General features: G+C 39.0%; 1 protein-coding gene across 1 annotated transcript; it reads right to left on the bottom strand.

The window, feature by feature from the left end:
* Nucleotides 1–378: 378 nt before the first annotated feature.
* gtse1 (G-2 and S-phase expressed 1) lies at nt 379–22,185 on the bottom strand. The gene is made up of 12 exons (XM_055653592.1): nt 22,073–22,185; nt 20,645–20,758; nt 18,712–18,761; nt 17,918–17,975; nt 11,201–11,819; nt 10,220–10,367; nt 6,690–7,037; nt 6,387–6,459; nt 3,717–3,968; nt 3,076–3,247; nt 2,728–2,841; nt 379–780 (listed from the first exon to the last, which is right to left on the bottom strand). Exons 1-12 carry the CDS (start codon nt 22,183–22,185, stop codon nt 694–696), a joined length of 2,148 nt encoding a protein of 715 aa, XP_055509567.1. The 3' UTR covers nt 379–693.
* Nucleotides 22,186–22,589: the final 404 nt, after the last annotated feature.

Below are 22,589 nucleotides of genomic sequence, written 5' to 3'. Positions count from 1 at the left end.
CTGAAAATATGCCATGAATACAGAGTGATCTAATGTGACCCATTTTCTAAAAAATGTTCTTTTTATCCTGTAATCGTAATTTTCATGACCTCATTGGGGAATCTCACAGACCATCTTTGATTGGACTTTACTGGCTTTATCTTGCACTAAACATGTATCATGTATCTGTACACCGTGGATGGCTCGATTGTAATTATGTATTGTGTCGTCTTTCCGCTGACTGGTTAGCACGCAACAAAACATTCACAGTACCTCGGTACATGTGACAATAAACCAAACTCAATATTGTAGCACCTTAAAATCCAAAAATCGTATTATATTAGGGGTACATGGTATAAAATCAGATGACTAACTCTTGAAAAAACGTATGCATGTTATTTATATTGAATTAAGACTTTTATTCAGACTTAAAACATTTCTTTGGAAGATCAGATACATTTCCAGAGGATAAACATGCCATGGTTGGGTTTAAATTAAATAATAATTTATCCTAACCATTTAAATTTTTGAATTTAAAAAATACATTTACATCAATTAAAAACAAGACAACGTTAATTTTAGCCCATCTAAATAAACAAGGAAATTATCAGCTCATGCTAAAATGCTAAAAACTCACAGAAAGCAAAACATTATAAAGAATGAGACGGAAGCAATTCCATTGATGTCTTGTAACCATAAATAACTGCATTACTTTCAAAACCTGACCAAAGGAGAGTTGACATCCATGTTTTCTTTGTCAGCAGGGCTCAATAAAATCAGTGGAGAGCTGAAATCTATAAGCTATAATAGAAAATTACACAATTAGCAAAAGTTTAAGAAAATCTAGATATACCGTCTTCAAAGAATTCTATTATACAGTAATTATTAAAACCACTAAGCATGGTGACAGCTGTTCAAAATTATGCCAACCAATGCGCTTCAAATTGTTGTCTGCCTATATTTTATACGAAATCCTGTTTCGACCACCCATGCAGTCATCCTGTTTCAGGTAACACCACTGTGGAAAAAACTCTCATTTTCTCTCTGGTTGTTTGCTTTCTTTTGTGCATCTCCAGCAAGGCCACTCTCTACTGTACACCCCAGCTGCTGTTGAAAAGCTGACAAATAGCCGTCATCCTTTAATCACCACTGCCCTTCTGCCGTTAGGTACGAGTTCCAGGACTCAGACCCAGAGACCATGCAGGGATCAGTATTATTTATCCTCTTAGTTACCCATCTATCAGAGGAAACTACTCCCAATTTGTTCCCTCAAAACGTACCAAATTAAGATAGTCAAGGACAGACCCAATAGACATCCGTGATCCAGAGAATAATTACAACAATGTCACCATTTCACAATGAAACAAAAACCATAAGGATCTTGACAAGGTACATGTGGAATGATGTTTCTGTTTGTGGGAAAATCTAGAACTAGAAAACACTTTATAAATTAGGGGGGGGTCACTTATTTATGAATATGACAGAAATGGGGCAATCTTTCTGAGCCTTTGGACTTCCATTTCCACCACACTGTGAGGAAGAGTCATTGAATATTTTAAAAGTTGATCAAAGGGATGAAACCATACCATGGTTAATATACAAAATGACACGAAATAGAGGAACTCCATTCAGCTTCAGGCACCTTCTCTGGAGAACATGGATAGGTGACGTTGAGACCCTTCTTCAGGCTGCTGAGTTACTAAAACGCTGTGTAGTTTCACCTTTAAATTAGTTGCTGAGGCCACCAGTCTGTACCAGCAAGCCATTCTTCACTAATTGACTCGAATGTTGCTGTGGTTTGCTTTGCAGCTCCCAACAGGACGTCAGGTCGTTACTACAGACAGGACACGCCCAGTCACAATGGGGCTCCCGCGATTCTCCTCTGCCGCTTTGCAGCTCGCCCTCCTCCTGTTAGCGGTTGACATCTTCCGAGGAGGCGGTGGTGCGGGGGGGGAGAGGGCAAAGAGGCTGAGTGATCAAAGTAATGGCCAACAGATAGAAGTGGCAATTAGTGTAAGGTGAGGGAGCCCCCACTGTGACCAAGCATGCTGGTGACAGCGGCCTGAAGAAAGCACCATCCCCAGGGCCTACTGCGTGAGCTGCAACAACAGCTGCATCAACTGGATTGTGTGGTGGGTGAAGGACTCACAGGTGCATCTTGCGAGCTGAGGGGTGGTACCGGAAGCGGAGTGGAGGCAGTGCAAGCCGGGGTGACATCGGCAGGCCCGACCTCTATAACCAAACCACGTTGAGGGGTCCATAAAAACGAGGGCTCACTGTATTGAAGAGATTCAAGGGGCCAAACAACCCACTCCTGCTCCCAAGATGAATATTCACAAAATGGTTCCCTGAAGGACTGGTAACATAGCAATGAAAGAGCTCCTGTATATTTTTGATTATCTTCATCTACATGGTCCATGATTCCCTCCCCCACCCCAAGTCCAACAATAATTGAAATACCCTAGTCCTATACCACGTGGTCTTCACTATATAAAGTAACAATTCCATTTCTGGTCCATTGCACTAAGCAAACAGATTCAATCTTGAATCCTTCATTTTTAGATATTTTAAATTATTGAGGACATAAACTCAAAGGATGCATTTAAAAGTTATAAAGCATTGCATAGAATTATGTAATTTATACTTAGAAGGTTGTGGGCAATAGTTTGTCACATGAAGAGATAAATTAGCAACATTTTTAAGATCATGCTTCCTGAAACAAAGACAGCCTGTATAAAAGTAGCTTACGGATTCGAGAGCCTTAAGTGGTGCAATTCTTTTGTGATCAGGAGTGTTGGAGAGATCAATAAGTGGACGATCATCAATTTTCCTAATTTTTGTATCAACTCCAACCAGAAGATTCTAAATAGGAGAACAGAATAAAAAGAACATATGAAATGGTCCACTTGGTGAACTATTGTTTCAATAGGCTAGGTAAGTTGCACTTTATTCATTTGAATAAAACTGCGCAATAGCTAAAATTCAAATAGTGTTTAAATAAAGAGCCATTATTAGTTAATAAAAGTAAAAGGTCATGCTTTACTTTTGTTTTCAAAAATGCAATACATTTTTGTCGTAGTTGGTATGCATACCTACCTCTTTGATTTGAACTTCAAATGCATTCTTTTTGGCTTTCTCTTGGCATATGGTCTGCGTTTTATCAGGAGAGAAATCCAGAAAGCAAGGAACCAGAGGAGTAGGCATCTCATCTCCAGAGGAATTGGGTGAACCGAGAACCTGTGCCTTCTCCAATGGTTTTTGGTTATTACTGAAGAGAAAAAGTTAACATTATAACTATTGATTTCCTCTCTAGCTGTTCACAATCATCCTCAAATATCAAGCTATTCTCAATCTTTACCATATTCAAACACATTCATGTGGAATACTGTATTCACACCTAATTTAACAAAATCATTGCATTACTCAGTGAACAAAACAAATGCCTCCAACATTTCCATGGTTGATACTTCCAAGTATGCTCAAAATGCATTATAAAATGGCAGATATGGCTTTGAGCATAGCAAAATATATGACAAAATTGCATGCCTAGTTTAATCAGGGAAGAAGTGGAGAGAAAATTGGAAATCATCCCTTTACTAAAGATTTTCACACAGCATTTTCTACAAAAAGTCTGACATTTTACCCACAGATATTTCTAAATTTCAAAATAGTTAAAAACCAACTATCCTCTATCAAGCAAGCAAATGGCTGAAGCACAGCAATTTTTCCCCCCTCACCTTGCCAGAACAGCACCACTGGCTGACATACTACGATTTCGATTAGATGTGGATTGCTGAGATAACGATCCAAGCCTTGGTTGTGTTCGTGGAGTGAATGCTGGAATACTTGACAACCGCCGATTTAATGGTGTGGGCAAACTAGATAACGGTCTTGCATTAGGTGTCATTGAAACTCTTCTGTTTGTAACGTTAGGTGTTCGCAGCATTCCTCCAGCAAGAGGTTTGTTTGGAGTACTAACCCCTATATTACTGAAGAAGATTAAACATGAAATTAACAGGTTATAAACCAAAGGATTTATATGAAAATCACCTGTGGACAACTTAGAAAAAAAATCCAATATCTTAAAGGAAAAAAACAACAAAAATAGAGAATTAGCAAAAGGTGAAAGTAGGTTTATATTATGGCACAGCCAGAGCCATACAACACAGAAACTAGCCCTTCGGCCCAACCTATCCAAGCTGCCCCATCTAAGCTAGTCCCATTTAGGCTCATACCCCTATATAGCTTTCCTATCCATGTACTTGTCCAAATGTCTCCATGATCTCAGTCTCCTGCACTCCAAGGAATAAAGTCTTAATCTGCCCAACTCCTCCGTAGCTCAGGCTCTCGAGTCCTAGCAACATTCTTGTTAATCTTCTCTGCTCTTTCCACCTTAAATTATATATTTCCCATAGAATGGGACATAACCTTGGTATTTTGTTCAGTTTATGTCCCATTTGGGACATCCATGCAACTGGAACTATGTTGCACCAGAAACAAAGTCAAACCCGTGATAAGGTACCGCATGGTAGGCTGATAAGGAAGGTTAGATCACGTGATCCAGGGAAAGCTATGTAATCAGCTACAGATTTGGCTTAATGATACGAAACAGAGGATGCTGGTGGTAGAAGGCTGTTTTTTTAGGTTGGAGGCCTATGACTTGTGGTGTCTCAGTGGTTGGTGTTGGGTCAGTGGCCATTTATCATCTACATCAACGGTTTGGATGAGAATGTACAATGCACAAGTAGGTTTGCAGATGACACTAAAATAGATGGTATCATAGACAGTGAAGAGTGTTATCAAGAGTTACAGTGTGATCTTGATCAGCTGCACTAGTGTGCCAACCAATAGCAAATGGAGCTTAATTGAACTAAGCATAAGGTGCTGCATTTTGGGACGTTAAACCAGGCTAGGACCTTCCCAATGAACAAGAGAGCTGCGGTGTGAGCTCTGGAAGAGGTGTCCTGGAAAATTATGTTTATTGTTTGAATGCATGGGTTTCATCTGAGTGCCTAGGTTTCCCTCCACATTCCAAAGACGTGCAGGTTTATAGGTTAATTGGTTTCTGCTCATTTTCCCCAGTGCATAGGATAGAACTAGTGTATGGGTGATCGCTGGTCGGTATTGACTCAGTGGGCCGAAGGGCCTGTTTCCATGCCATATCTTTAAACTAAAGTCATATCTACAGATATCAGGTGTTGAATCAGATGTTGTGCAGTGCATTTGTGTTCTAATAATGTCATATAGTCAATATGTAAATGAGAAGATTATTTGATGGAGGTGGCAGGTGAAGAGATAGAGAAACCATTACTGAAGGTAAATTGGTTAAAATTCAATAGCCTAAAATTGTATTCAATTGCAGGAAGCACCACGGACCAAAAATGATGTGGTATCTGAATAAACGTAGGAGGTCAAGGGCTATAATGTAACAGGTCAGTTCCCAGATAATGACAAATGTTGACTGGAGCAGAAGCATGGAAGGAAATATTCAAAAAGGACACTGCAAAATACAGCCATAGATTTGGATGTCAGCAATACAGGCATGCAAGGCAGAGACTGGAAATAGAGACATAGCTCACATGAATAAATTAACTAAGGGAACGCATTGTGAAAAGTTTGATAAAGGTGATGTTGCAGAGTAAGCAGTGCCCACGTAATATTTATCTGATTAAAAAAAAGTACAAGCTTGATTTTTAACATTCTTTAGGCAAGGAAATTACCATCCTACTTTCTGTGGCCTGTGGATAGATGACTTTTGGGTTGGGACCCTTCTTCAGACTGATTATAGTTGGGTTGGGGGGGGGAAGAAGGAAAGAAAGCTGGCAAAAGAGATAGGTGAGGGCAAAGCCCGGCAACTAACTGATAGGTGGATACAGGTGAGGGGATTTGATAAGCAGATGGGTAGTCAAAGGCTAGAGATGAAAAGGAGTCAGTTAAGGAGAGGAAAGGAATGAAATGCAAATCGAGGGGGAGGAAGATAGGTGCAAGAGGATGGGGCACTCTGGTTGCTAACCATTTTAACTCTTTTCCCATTCCAATCTTTCTGTGCTGGACATCCTCCATGACTAGAGCAAGGCCACATGCAAACTGGAGAAACAGTTTGGGTATTCAACTTGGGTAGCACAACCCAATGATATGAACATTGAATTCTCCAGTTTCAAGCCACCCCCCCTCACATTCTTGAGACCCATTTGTTCCACTATTTCACCCTCCCGCTTCCCCGCTTCCCCCCCCCCCCCCCCCCCCCCACCCTACCCCCACCCCACTCCCACTGTCCCTGTCCACATCTGGCTGACTCACTGAGGTACTCCAGCACTCTGTTTTTTGTTGATAAACCAGCATCTGCAGTTCTTTGTGTCAACATACTTCATTAGCATTCCATTGTCAATATAGTAATGTGCAATTACCTTTCAAGTGCACTGCACGCCAATGGCTTCTTTGGTTGAGTTATTTTTGGTCTTATAGATCCAGGTGAAGATACTTAATGGGAGATCAAGTTTTTAAAATGTTAAAAAAAAAAATTGCTGTACAAGAGAACAAGCTTTCTGAAAACTATTTCAATATCTCAACTGTACACAATAAACATCTAACCATTGACTTCTACTTGCGATACTTACACAAGTACTTTATTCAACAGTTGAGATTTATTAAAAATCGCTCTAAGGTATACAAGAGCCATTTAACCATTTCAAACAATTGTTTATATTTACCACTGGACTTCTGTGCAGTTTGTAAAGATGGCTTTGACTTTGAGCTTAGATCTTGTGAAAGTACATTTTCAGATTTGCTCAATTTGACAGGTGCATCAATCTTCTTACTAGTTGCCATGCTAATTCTCTGCAAGCCTTTATTTGATTGAGCCTGCGTCCCCGATCCTTGCCGATTCACTTTTCCAGCAGTGGAAAGTTTACAAGTGTTAGTTGGTTTTAGTAATTTTGTGCTAGGAGCATTGGATGCACATGTAGAATTTGACAGTTTGCTTTTTGGTGCAGCAATTCTGCTGCCATTTTTTGGGGCTTGCAATCTGGAAACGTTCACTGGCTTGTTCAGAGACAATGCTGCAAAAAAAAACGTAATTTACATTATTATTTTGAAGAAATCCAACACGGAATTGCAGGCACTAGATAGGTGCAATATAAAAAGAACACCACTAGATAGTTCATGTCAGGAATGGAAGACTTCCTCAGAACTAATGAAAAGTTCTAAAGCAGGGATCTAGACCTGAAATGTAAACCGTTTCTTTTTCCACAAATGCGGCCTGACCTAGAGTCATACAGCGTGAAGTCAGGCCCTTCAGCCTAATTTGCCCAAGCAACCACATGCCCCATCTACACAAGTCCCACCTGCCTGTGTTTGACCCATGTCCCTCTAAACCTATCCTATGCATGTAACTGTCTAAATGTTTCTTAAACGTTGTGATAGAACCTGCCTCAACTACCTCGTTCCATACAACTACAACTCTTTGCATTAAAAAAAGTTGCCCCTCAGGTTCCAATTAAACCTCTCCCCCCACCCCTCACCTTGAACCTATGTCCTCTGGTTCTTGATTCCCCTTCTATGGTTCTATTCCTCTCATGATTATGTACACCTCCATGTACACCTGCACTTCAAGACATAGTCTTAGCTCATACAACCTCTCCCAATAGCTTGGGCCTTCAAGTCCCGGCAACATCCTCGTAAATCTTTTCTGCACCCTTTCCAATTTAACAACATCATTCCTATAACAGGGTGCCCAAAACTGAACACAATACTCTAAATATGGCCTCACCAATATCTTATACAATTGTAACATAACCTCCCAATGTATATACTTGATACTCTGACTGAGCCTTCTTGACCACCCCATCTACTTGTGATGCCACTTTCAAGGAACTATGTACCTGCACTCCTCGATCCCTCTTCGCGACAACACTTCCCAGAGCATTGGCCTTCACTGTGTAGGTCCTGCCCTGGTTTGACTTGCCAAAATGCAACAACTTACACTTCTCTGCACTCCATTAATCATTCCTCAGCCCACCTGCCCAAGATCCTGCTGCAATATTTGACAATCATCTTCACTGTCTACAATATCACCCACTTTAGTGTCATCTGAAAACTTACGAATCATGACTTGTACGTTCTCATCCAAATCATTGAAATAGATGACAAACAGCAATGGACCCAGCAACGAACCCAGAGACACCCCACTAGTCACAGGCCTCCACAACCTTCCACCATCACTCTCTGCTTCCTTCCATGAAGCCAATTTTGTATCCAGCCAGCCTCTTTGGATTCCATGTGGTCAAATCTTCCATAGCAGCCTACCATGCAAAACCTGGACAGTTTTTCCAGCATTTTGCTCAAATATTGCAGTGCCAGAAGCAGCATGAATATTGTTACATAATGTAATTAGCTATTTTGCATTACCATTTCCAACTGCATTTTCAAATTTATTTAATGCAACCATCTTGAATGTCAGTTAATTCAAATAATTAGCCCTTTAATCTAGGCAGAGTTTCATGAATTTTAACTGCAATTTCCATTTTACAAAAATAATGTTTTTATTCCCCTATAAATTGCATCTTTCCATCTAATTCAAAATGAGGTTATAATTTATACATAAATTCATTTAAAAATATTACTTGCTCTAACCTTGTACATTTTTTTTTTAAAGGCAGGCATCAAGAGTCCCACCACTTGTTAAAGAAATGTACATTTTTGACATTTAAGTATAGCTCATTTCTAGAAAACCACTGGTAGTAGTGTTTGAAAGTCATGAATTCAATCTACTTTGCTGTGAGAGGATGACAATCGGCTTATTTGACTGCAGAGGTGTGTAAAACAAGAAAGTATGAGAAGAAACAGTCATCTATTTCATTGCTTACAAATGGTGAGCTGCAGACAAATTGGTCTTCTTGAAGGGAGAAAAGACAATATTCAATTTAGGAGTTTGACGTCAGACTATCGTGGCCATACACTCCCCTTGAACTGGAAGCATTTTTGAGTCCTTCTGAACAGAGCTTTAGAAAGAAGATAATAAAATCCAACCATTGTTAAGTTCAATTAATACATGGGGCTTCTATGCAATGTGTTCTTTAATTAACTGCAATATGTTTCTGATTTATTCCTTCTATTTAACATACATTTCCAAAATGGCACCTAACCCAGGTGTAATTACTGAATTACTGTAATGAACATTACCCAATGGTTCCAGACATGGATTGGAATGAAAATGAGAAGATTGGATTAACATTAAAACCTTATCCGTTCTTAACAAAATATTAGAAAATGCAAAATGAAGCCCACTGTTAAAAGTCAAAGCTAGTACGCTCAAAACAGTCTTGGATTGTTTGAGGATTTTTTCTAGTACAGATTCCAGAGAGGCACACAAGATACCATCTTTGTTTCCAGGAATATAAGTTTATCTACAATGCCTCTCTGGTGTCAGATAGATTCAAAGAGATGATCTCCACATTTTCACTTAAATTTAATATAGAATAATTATTTTTTAAATAAAGCAATTCAACGACTTTAGATAGAAAATAGCTTTAGATAGAAAATTGGCTCAGTGGCTGTTCAAATAAAGGACAGGTGCAGTATGATGCTGACCGTAAAAACTACCATTAGGTTATTAGAGGCCCTAATGGTATCAGGGTATGTTTTGTTATCTGTGGAACGTCCACAACCCCAAGCTTCGGACAACAAAAACAAAGTGTTAGTGCACACCTCTGTAAACAAAGCAATTGCCAAACGGGGCCACACAATTAAAGTCACACACAAAAAAAACTGTCCTTGTATGTATTACAAGAACCAGTAAAAACATTCAGAAAACCAATAAATAGGCAACTCAATCATTTACTTCTCTATACGGGACATACCGTAGAAGTGCTTCAAGCTTCAACTTTGAGCCAGGACTAAGTACTCTCAGGAGAAAGCAACTTTAGATTTAATTAAGGGAGACACAAAATGCTGGAGTAACTCAACGGGATAGGCAGCATCTCTGGAGGGAAGGAATGGGTGACGTTTCGGATCGTGACAAATCAATTTACAGTAACCAATGGAATAATACCTCTGCAATGGTTTACTCATTATTCTCCCCTTGTACACATTCCATTCCATTTTTATTTATTTATTTATTTATTTATTAAAAGGACAGTACAGAAAACGTAATGTTAAGTTAAGCAAACCATTGGATTGCACAGCACAACATTTGAATAAACATGAAAACATTTCCACGTTGGAAATTAAAATTTTAACTTACACCGTCGAATGGACGGGGATGTACGAAGACTAGAATGAAGACTGGACGTAGATGATGAAACACGATTGAGAGCCCTTCCTGTTAAACTACCACCATTCTTCCTCATGGAATTTGAAGTCTTAGACCCAGATTGTTTAGGTGGGCAGAGCTGCAATAATAAAAAAAATCAATTTCAAATGGGTGCACGACAATAGTTTTTTTTTCTCCTTCATCATAGTTTGAGTTTCTCTTGTGCTGCATGAAGTACAATGACCACACACACACACACACACCTGGCCTACTGCGTAACAAATTGCACCTATGCCACAAAAGTGCCAGACAGCACCCATTTATATCAAGATAGGACAACCATTTAGTCCATATTCACAATTTCGGAACCGTTGTTATTAATGTCCTACATATTAATTCCCTCTATTTGGGACACAGTGGATACTAACAGTAGTGGCACAGTGGTGCAGAGGTTGAGATGCTGCCTTACAGAGCCAGAGACCCAGGTTAGATCCTGACGATGGGTGCTATCTGCATGGAATTTCTACGTTCTCCCTCTGACCGCGTGGGTTTTCTCCGGGTGTTCCGGTTTCCTCGTAATCTAACAGTCTTTAGTCATGACAAGTGCAGCAGGTGATGCAGTCACCTGGGAACTGTATCAGCAGGTTCTCATACACGTAATAACATTAGTCTTTCATTGTTGCAGACCCAAATTCTGGAGCATATCACCCGACAGAACTGTGGAAGTACATTCACAAGAAAAACAAGCTTCTTACTACTGGAGTACAGAAACCATGTTGATAAATAAAAAATTCTAGATCTTGTCCTTGGCTGTTAAAAAATATTATCTTAACATTTAAAACTTTGCATCTAATCAGCCCATCATGTTAATTCTAAATACTAACAATAAACAACTGAAACTAACTGCCACCAAAGGTTTTTGAAGCAATCGCGATATTTTGATTTTCCTTACCAAAACTAAAAATTGCTTACATTTTCCGATGGCATGGATTTTGTTGGTTCACATATTGGTGGTTGATCTCTTAAAACTTCCTTGAAATTTGTGGTCTCAGTACATGCAGCAATTTTGTCATCGTTCAAAGAGGATGAATCTCCAGAGCTTTGTGTGGGCTGTAAAGAATGGTTGGTTGCCTGAACAGCAGCTTTCTTAGGTGACTTTAATGGAATAACAAGACAAGCTTGGGAATTGTCTCCAGACTTGTTCCAAATTCCAGGTTGATGCAACTTCAGTGGAGTATTTCGAATTACAGAGGTCATTTTCCTTGGAGAATCCGAGCTGGTAAAACCCTTTAGAAGGGACAGATGTAATCTGGATTCCTCTATAAATTGTTCCACCGATTTATTGTGCATGATTTTTGCACCCATTTCCTTAGATTTATGCTCTACTTGGTTTTCATAATGTTGTGCTAACAAGTTGGCTTCTCTAAAAACGTCAACAAACTTGCCCATGTTTGGAGGACTCCAGTTCAATGTTTCTGGCAACTCTAAACTTTTTTCTTCTTTGCAGTTTAAATCAATGCCAACAGCAACGCATTTTTCCGTATGTCCAATTGCTTCAAGGAAAACTTCATCTTCCTCATCACTTTTTCCACTGGAGATAAAACAAAACAATTTAAGACTATTGTATCAGTGTTTAATTCTCTTTTGTTGAAACACAAACTTTAATCTTCCTCCTTAATTATGCCCAGATAATGTTTCTACAGTTAACCCTAAACTATGCTTCCTCAAACCACAACCCAGCTGCTAAATTGTTCCTGGACAAATCAAAGAATCCTTAACAACTCTCTCATCAGTCCTCATCACCATGAAGAATTTGAACACTCATCCATTTCTATGCTTTGAAACATTTGATTTAAAATTTATCTGTCCCTATTTCCTGTGTATTTCAAACTAAAACTACAAAATGTTATATAACTTGCTACCTGTATCTCCAAGCTCTCTAGCAACAAAGAGGGATAAGTTACTTTGTCTTAGAGGTAGGAAACTAGGAAATTGCATAATTCCATTGTTAAATAGCAAGCTGTTTTCCTCTAGAGATCACTATATATCAGCCAGAAATCTTTGTTTATTCCAAACTTAGCTATCTTCAAATCCAATGACACTTGAATTTGCAGTCCAATTCAGAGCTGACCATCATCAACTCAAAATGTTTTATATTACAATCAATTCAACCCATTCTCCTACCTAAATAGGCTCTCTTTGGAAAACATTTAAGCTAGATGCACAATAGCCATAGTTTTGAAACTCTGTCAAATAGATTACTTATACTTTTTGAATGCAGGGAAGCAAAGCAATGAGCCAAAGAATTAAAGCACTAAACTTGTGGGCTTCACAGACAAACCATCATTGAACTGGTCAATTTCATCTAGGTGCACCTCTAGGTTTCCAGCATTTTCTGTTTTTATTAAAACATTGTTTCTTCTATCAATTTTGCTAGCATTAGATATTAAAACACTGTACCGCACAATAATTACAGTACTTTAGAACTAAATGTAGTTTCAACATGTTTCCAGTTACCCAAGGAACAGGAAGGAACTTTAAGAAATTTAACTATACTTTCCCTAGTGTTGTGAAACTTTGAAATACTCTGCCCCATATAACTGCTAGATAAAAGCATTGAATATATTCAAGAATAGATCAATAGACTGTTGACAGAGTTAAGGGATAATGTACAGACAGTACAACAGTTAGAGTTGCTTCTTTAGTTTCAGGAATCTAGATTCAACACTGACTTAGGCCCTACTTAAGGGCAGTTTATATGTCCTGCGCATTCTGTAGGTAGACCAAGGTTCTTCCACATAATAAAGACATGCGGGTAGTTTAATTGGCTAATGTAAACTAGTCCTTAGCTTAGATTAATAGCAAAAAGAATCAAAGAGTATGTGGATATGCAATGATGTAGGGAAGTGTGGGGCGAGCAATGAGACTGTTCTCGTAGGAGCAGTCATGGATCAGGAGCCCTTCAACTTTGCAATTCAAACATGCATTTAGTGACTGGAGGAAATGAGGATGCGATTCAGACGTGAACTTAATGAACGGAGGAACAGACAAAAGGGGCACACCATAACTGAAGCAGCAGTAGGCCAAGTTTCATACAGTTAAAGATAAGTGACTAGCATAAATTAGATTTTCTGTTTAATCCACCTCAAGAACCATACAGGTTAGTAGTATCTCAGATCATTCTCCGTTGACATTCTCAGTAAAATTTGAGGGAATGCCGGGTAAAAAAAATTTTTTGGAGGTTTAATACACATATTTTAAATGACGTGCAAGGATATCAATATTTAAAACAACAAATGAAACTTTTTTTCGATACAAATGATATACCAGGTACTTCGCCTTCTTTATTATGGGAAACTTTTAAGGCATTTATGAGAGGAATTATAATTTCATACCAAAGTTTTCAAAATAAAAAGAATAAGACAGAACAATTGTTGTTAGAACAAGAAATCAGACAGTTAGAGTTGGATAATGCCAAAGATTCCACGACAGATAAACACAATAAGATAGTATTACTGAAATTTAAACTTAATCGAATTTTATCGGCAAGAGTAATAAGACTATTCCAAATTACAAAACAGGAACATTTTGAGTTTGGTGACAAGCCACATAAACTTTTAGCTCGCCAATTGAAAAAACAAGAAAGAGAAAATACTATAACCAAAATTAAATCAGAGAAAGGCGAATTACTAATATTACCTAAAGATATTAATAATAGATTTGCCCAATTTTACCAAAACTTATATACATCTAAAATTAAAATAGAAGATAGTAAAATAAAAAAATTTCTAGATAACTGTAATCTTCCAATACTGGACCCTTTGGAACAAGAGGAACTAGGAGCTCAAATTACAATCAAAGAAATAAGTGAAACAATAAAATCGCTGAAAAATGGTAAGACACCGGGACCAGATGGTTTTAATAATGAATTTTATAAAAAATTTCAGGAGATAACGGCCCCTTATTTATTTAATTTATACTCCCATGCTTTTAAAGAAAACAAACTACCTGAAACACTAACAGAATCAACTATTACGCTTATTCCAAAAAAAGATAAAGATTTAGAAGATCCGGGCTCGTACAGAGCTATATCACTTTTAAATACAGATCAGAAAATTTTAGCAAAGATTTTAGCAAAGATTAAGCAAAATATTAGTAAACTGATAAACCCTGATCAAACGGGGGGTTTATACCTAAAAGATACTCATTTAATAATCTGAGACGTCTGTTTAATATAATGTACTCGCATAAATAGAGGAAGAAGATATATCAATTATTTCTTTGGATGCAGAGAAAGCATTTGATCAGGTAGAGTGGCAATATTTATATAAAGTACTACAAAAATTTAACATGGGAGAGACAATTTTATAACATGGTATTAAAATTATTATATGATAAACCGATGGCAAGAATTTTAACTAATAACATGTTATCTCAAAAAAATTCAACTATCAAGGGGTAATAGGCAGGGATGTGCACTATCACCCCTGCTATTTGCCCTTATGATAGAACCTCTGGCTGAAAGTATAAGAATTCATCCGAATATTCAGGGCTATAATACCAGGGACTCAAAGAATAAAATCTCATTATATGCAGACGATATACTTTTATATATTTACAAAGTCACAAACGAGCATACCAAATTTATTAAACTTAATAGAGGAATTTGGGTCTTTTTCTGGATATATAAATAAACTGGAACAAAAGCGAAATCATGACATTTAAACCTCAAGAACCTACACACTTACTGAAGTTCCCCTTTAAAATCGCAACAGAAAAATTTAAATATTTGGGTATTCAGATTACTAGAAAATATAAAGCATTATTCAATGCTAATTTCATACCTTTATTAATAAACTTAATACACAGATTAAATTTTGGAAAACACTTCCCTTATCATTATTAGGTAGAATAAATGCAATAAAAATGATCTTCCTACCACAATTACTATACCTATTTCAGTCTATACCGGTATATATACCAAAATATTTTTTTAAAAAATTAGACTCTAACATTACAAATTATATTTGGGACTATAAATCACATAGAATCACAAAAAAAAAACACTTATGTAAACCAAAAGAGGTCGGGGGACTTTCACTTCCGAATTTTATGTATTATTACTGGGCAGTGCATATTAAGAATATGATTTATTGGTTGGATAGTTCTACACAACAGACAGAATGGATAAAAATGGAGAAGGAGGATTGTCTCCTTGTAATATAGGAACGATTTTCCCCCAAAAAACTGAATAACACAATATATAAGAAGAACCCAATTATATTGGTACAATTAGAAGAAACAAATAAAATTATCTTTAAAATTAAGAAATCTATCACTGTTAATGCCATTTTGCGAATAACCCTTTATTTAAACCATCTCTTATTGAAAAAGACATATAACCAATGGGAAAGTCTACTTTTAGAAGGATCAGGGATATGTACGAAACAGGAAACCTACTATCATTCCAACAACTACAATCAAATTTAAATTGAAAAACACATCAATATTTTAAATATCTTCAGATTTGCGACTTTGTGAAAAAATATATACAAGGATATCAAAAAGTAACTCCTGACTTATTGGAAGAAGCAATGAATATTGAAGCTGACTCACAAAAATTAATATCCTATTTATATAATAGTATTCTAAATATAGACCTACCATCGACAGAGGTACTTAGAGAAGATGGGAACGGGAATTAATGAACTGCTTACGAAGGTTTGGGAAAAATACCTGATATATATTCACAAATGTTCAATTAATGTAAGACATAATCTAATACAATTTAAAATTGTACATAGATTATATTATTCAAAAACAAGATTGAACAAATTTTATCCAAATATATCCGCCACTTGTGATAAATGTCTAGCCCAAATCAACTATAACACTCTCCTTAGTTTCCTGCTAAAACTTTATAGATTTTGGAATGATATTTTTGAAATATACAAAATTATTCAAGACAGTTAATGAACCTAATACTGAAATGATTATATTTGGTGTAATGGAAGATGGGAATAAATTGAACACATCTCAAAATCTTTCCTTAATTATGGTTTAATAATAGCAAAAAAATTAATACTTAAATTTTGGAAGGTACATCAATACCACTTTTAAAATGTGGATTGCAAGTATGTTGGACACTGCTCATCTTGAGGAAATGCGATTCCACCTAATGGATAAATCAGACCAATTCAGAACGAGTTGGTCTCCATTCGTCGTTTTTTTGGAATCATATGGTGCAACACAATTGTAAAAAATAACTGTTTCAGGACTGGACGAGGGTTGGTCAAGACTATAAATAATGATCTCCTTTTCTTTTCACTATTTTCTCTCTCAACTTTCTTCATTTACTCGTTTTCTTTCTTCACACACTATATATTTCACATTTTTCTAGGACTATCTAACCTCTTTTTCTCTATTCTCAAAAAATGTATAAAAAAAAAAAAAAGACAGTTGTACATAAAATGTATATAAAAATCTATATTAGGCACTTTGGTGCCATATGACTGTGCTTACTTCTAATAAAATAAAATATTAAAAAAAAAAAAAAAAAAAAAAAAAAAAAAAAAACAAAAAAAAAAAAAAAAAAAAAAAAAAAAAAAAAAAAAAAAGAACCATACAGGGAAAAAAAACCACAACTGCCAAGTTAAGACAACAGTCAGTGAAAACCGAAGTTATCTCATACATGTAGCTTATTAGTGACTAATAAATTTACTGGGACACAAGATATTTGCAGCAAAAACAGAATGGACTAGGATCAACCCAAGGAACATGCTGTTATTACTTCTTTAAGCGCAAGAAAGTCAATCTATTATGGCTTCATTCGCTTGCCCCAGAGGACCATGGTAGATCTCAACCTCATCACCTATTTCCTTTCATTTTATTTATATTCAATAATTAGGCAACCTAAAAATAAGGATGTCGACCGGAAACGTCACCCATTCCTTTTCTTCAGAGATGCTGCCTGTCCCGCTGAGTTGCTCCAACATTTTGTGCCTATCTTCAACTTAAAAACTATTTGCAATACTTCCACCAGTAACATTCTTGACACCATTTATTAAACTTGTTTTGTTAGCTATCTTGTCTAAACTATTCATGAAGTTGGAATGTCAGATTGAATTATATACAAAGCATGCACTTGTCAAAATATTTACCAAAAATACAAATACCCTTCTTTCTCGCGAGATACGTCAAACATAATATGGGAGTACTGTCAGTAACTTATTTTCTTTCAGATCATTTGAAAATTTCTATCTGGATCACGACAATTTTAATAAAATTGTATTCTCCAAGAATCACCAATTTATATAGCTCTAACAAATTCCCGTCAAATGTTTCATCTTGTTTGCCTTCCAGCAGATCCATTGGCATCATATAAAATTGATGATAGGCACAGGACTATAGATTTTGATAAAATGATCATTTCAAACTGCTCATTTAGATTGTGTTCTCATAATTATGACTATAATTATAAACTATATTAAGCACATCCTGTATCAATATTCTAAAATGAAGAAAATCTTGCACACTTTATCTCAAAGGTACTCCCTTCCCATTAGCTGATCAGGTATTGCCAAATGCAACACAATCCTTTCCTGGAATTATATGGAATCTTATTCCAAAAAAACATTTGATAAGATAATCACTGTTTATGGACAAAGTTAAGAAAGTGAAAAATGTTACCTTGTAGGAGATAACAGAATGTCAAAGTCAGAATTCTCCTCAGACAAAAGATTGAAATCTGAAAATACAAATCATATTCTGAACTCATTTGACAATTAGAAGACAAACAAATAACATTATTGTAATTAAAACTTAGAGCTTCAATTTAAAGTCAGTATCCAATTATGACAAATCACGAGTAAAAAACAATATATTTATGCATTACTTTTTTACTGATTTCTATAATTTAAATTAAACATGCAAACTATCAAAAGAAACTTCACAGCAAACAATTTCCTTTTCTGCAACCTCTGCAGTTTCCAGTCATCACAAGATGGTTATGATGGATACCCACTATCCAACTGCTATCACCGAATTCTTGAGCGCATCCTGCCCATTCATTGAACTGCTTCCTTTCCCACCATGGTTAATATTAACAGGTTACACATATTCATATAGGCTAAATAACTTCCTTGACTCTTAAAAATAGCACACATGGATGACTAATTAAACTAGTTGAGATATCAGGGCACCAAATCAACCAGCTCTCTTTCAAAATTGCTCTTTTTTTTGTAATGTCAGCTTGAAAGATAGTAACACAGTTAATGTCTCACTCAAGCATAGATTATAATGTGGAAATCAATCAAAAGCTTTCATTACCAATTAATGGAACCAGAACATGCACACAAGCAGGTCTGACCCACTTTTTACATATTGTTGAGTGTTTAGAAAAGTACAAACTGATATTAACTAAAATGAGTCAACTCCTTGTGGCTGGATTACTACAGGCAACATAAGTGTGAACGTTTAATTACCATTCGACAAATCCATTCCTTTTCTTTCTGATCTCTGCAGCTGGTGAAAACTGAGGATTCAAATTTAAAAAAATATATAAACAAACAATATAGACAGACAAATATATAAAATAAAGATAGAAAATATCGGGAATTATCGCGTTTGCTCGCTGCATTTCATCAAAACGTCAATAATGCCTTACTTTTGATGAAATGCAGCGAGCAAACTCGATAATTCCCGATATTTTCTATCTTTATATCTCCACGGTGAATGTCCGCTAACCACTTACGCTGTTATTTTGCCTTCAGCTCCCTCTTGTATTTACCTTCGTTTTTATCTATCTTCTGGACTGTAAAGCAGGATAACTGTGCCTCACGGTCACCCCGACTGGCACAGTTATTTACAGCTCAAAAACGGGCCGTTTTCGCGGTTTTTAAGTTTTGAAAGTGCGCGTTTTCAGCATCAATAACATGTACTGGAAGTGATGTTTGTACCCCAGTTAAATTTTGTGGTCACGTGGGTGAGGATCTATGCTCCAGTGACCTTTCGTGAAATCACCCTATACGCAAATCCTCTCGCTATGAAGGCCAACATGCCATTTGCTTTCTTCACTGCCTGCTGTACCTGCACGCTTATTTTCAGTGACTGATGTACAGACACCCAGGTCTCGTTGCACCTCCCCTTTTCCTAATCAGACACCATTCAGCTAATCATCTGCCTTCTTGTTCTTGCCTCCAAAGCGGATAACCTCACATTTATCCACATTAGATTGCATCTGCCCACTCACCCAACCTATCCAAGTCACTCTGCAGCCTCATAGCATCCTCCCCACAGCTCACATTGCCACCCAGCTTTGTGTCACATGCAAACTTGGAGATGTCATGTTTAATTTATTTGTTTAAATCGTAATTCCTTTATCTCAAACCTACTCATACCAAATACTTATCTTATCTCCCTCTTGTACAATCCCTTCCAACTAACATCCGAGACAACTCACAACCTTTACCCCACTTCAATCACTTCCGATTCCCAGGCCCCATCACCTCATCCAATCCTTTTACATCTCCATGTCCCACCAGGAAAGCTCAGGGCCATTCAGCTTTTCCTTAAACAAAGACCAAATCAGCTCCCCTGAACTAACACTCTCCTCCACAACAACTTTTGACTCCCCTCACTTGCTCCACGTCAAAAGTACACCCACAGGCTCTCACTGGGCACCAGCTATGCTCCTCTTTTGTTGGTAATGTTGGACACTCCTTTCTCCAAACACATCCTGGCGCCATTCCACAACTCTTTCTCTGCTACATTGATGACTGTACCAGGGTGGCCTCCTGCACACATGCTGAATTTATTGATTTCCTCTCCCACTCTGCCTCTTGCAAGACCACCATCCCTTACTCTCAATTTCTCCATCTCCACTGCACCTTCTTCCAAGATAAACCTTTTCACTGTAGGACATTCAAGATACCTTCTTTTTGAGTAAACGTGGCTTCTCCCTTACTGTTGTGGTCGCAGCCTGCAACAGTGTCTCCTGTGTCCCGTAGTTCTGCTCTTATCTTAAGCGTTCAAGCAACATTTCCAAACAACTACAGGTCTACATCGAATCCCTGTTCTGTTGATTTGACAATCAATTGCATGTTAAATGCGTTTGAGCAGTAATGAAAACAGACGACCTCTTTCAATAACAATGAACTATAATATACCAACTCCCCTTCGGGCCTTTGCATCAGCCTAGCAAACTGCCCACTACATCCAACAGCCCCCCGGTACACGGGCCAGGCCGGGTGAGGGAGGGTTGCGGGGTGAAGCACAGTCTGCCCACTATGACTGTACCGCTGATCCCAGTCCCGCCGCCTAGCCCAGGCTGTGCCCAGTGTGAGGGCGACAGCACCCCTGCTCCACGCCCCGCAAGGCCCCGCAAGGCCCCCTCTTACCCGCAGACACTCTCCTCACCGGCTCCAACTTTGCTCCTTCCACAGTTTCAAATCCGACCCTCGCTGCTCATTGGCGGGTTTAAACGAAGCCGTTAACGACACGATCTTTGAACGACACTGCGCTTGCGCCGCACTGGCAATGCATCCCGGGACTTGTAGTTCACCCTGTGAGTTCCTTTGTGCTGCGCATGCGCCGGCAATGCACTCTGGGAGCTGTAGTTTCGGTTGAGACCCTTCTTCAGCATCTGGACCCGAAATGTCACAATTCCTTCTCTCCAGAGATGCTGCCTGTCCCGCTGAGTTACTCCAGTATTTTGTGTCCATCTTCGGTGTAAACCAGCATCTGCAGTTTCTTCATACACCCCCCGCTCAGTCCACCTACACCATCTCCCGGTTGCTTAAACACCTTAACTCCCCGTCCCGTTCCCAAACTGACCTTTCTGCCCTGGGCCTCCTCCACTGTCAGGGTGAGGCCCAACGCAAATTGGAAGAACAGCATCACATTTTTCATATCGACATGATCGACATCTCAGCGGAATGACTCGGATTTCTCTGACTTCAAGTAACTCATGCTTTCCCTCTCCAACACTCCCCATCCTAGTTCTCCAACCAGTCTGACTGCCCCTGATTAAAATTTTATCTGTTTGCTTTGTAGTCAACTTCCCCTAGTTAACAATGATCTATTCCTTGAACTTCATACCCTTTGATCTCACGATTTCACACCTTACATATCCATATCTGTCTCCCTCTCTCCTGACTCTGCCTGAAAAGGTCTCGACCCGAAACGTCACCCATTAATTCTCTCCAGATATGCTGCCTGTCCCGCTGAGTTCAGTATTTTGTGTCTATCTTCAGTGTAAATCAAAGATTATAGAGGTGTAAACCAGCATTTGCAGTTCCTTCCTACACATTTGCGCTTGGGCCGTGCTGGCAATGCATCCTGGGGGCTGTAGTTCTCATCAGTTCCTCCAGCCTTTAGTTCCAAACACCACCCGTTACATTAACTAACACTCGTCTGTGTAACGCCTTTGCTGCTCAAGAGTCTGTGTCGCCCACATTGGTTTCACCCGTTAATTGAGAAGCCACACAATTCGAAAATAAGATAGTTCGGTATTCCGACTGCGCATGCCCAGGTCATAGGTCACTAGCTATAAAACAGTCTTGGCAACGGTGCTGCTGCATTGTGTGCAGGCTTGCGTTTCGTCCATAGTCGGGTCGGGGTAGGCTCTCCGTCGCTGCCGGTGCTGTTGAGTTGCTGTTGGGGCGTCCCCGTCCCCTCCCTGGTGTCCCGTCCCTGTCCAAGGTGACCTTGGACTGGCGGGGCCATCCCGGACTTGCAGCCGCTGGCTCCAGCTCGGCTCTGTCCAAAGGGCTCTGCCTACCCCATCGGGTTGGTCCCGGCAGCCCTCCACCTCCACCCCCCTCTCCTCAGTCCAACACCGAGAACCTGCTGAAGATGGGCAGCTGCCGACCCCGCTCGAAACCGGGCGACTCGGAGTCGCTGCTGCTGGAGTCATCCTGGTCGGAAAGAGTGTCTGGGGATGGACTCCTGCTGGTCATGGCGCAGGCCGGGTGCCCGCTGGAGATACGGGTGCTGTTGGTGATGGAGGTGCTGCGGCAGCAGCAACCTCCTTGCCCAGCCCCAAGTCCGGGCCAGCTCCAACTCCAGGTCGGGGCTGAAAGCCGCCCGCAGCGTGGTCCAGTCTAGTGCCGGGCAAAAGGAGGGTGAGTCCAGGCTGGCGCAGGCGAGGCCGGGGCCTTCGCACCTCCTCGGGGTTGTGGATGAAGTGGCAGCGGGTACTGTAGGGCCAGAAGCCGGTGGTGTGCAGGGTACGGCTTGTACTTTGCACACCACCGGCTTCTGCCCCAATGTTACCTGCTGCCACTTCATCCACAACCCCGAGGAGGAGCCGCTACCCCAGGTACAGCTTGTACTTAGGGTGGAGGCTGAGGTCGTGGGCGAA

Source organism: Leucoraja erinacea, chromosome 22, assembly GCF_028641065.1.
Source record: "Leucoraja erinacea ecotype New England chromosome 22, Leri_hhj_1, whole genome shotgun sequence".
Taxonomy (NCBI): domain Eukaryota; kingdom Metazoa; phylum Chordata; class Chondrichthyes; order Rajiformes; family Rajidae; genus Leucoraja; species Leucoraja erinaceus.
Note: the sequence above shows the minus strand (reverse complement) of the source record. Positions and strands in the feature narration are given on the sequence as shown.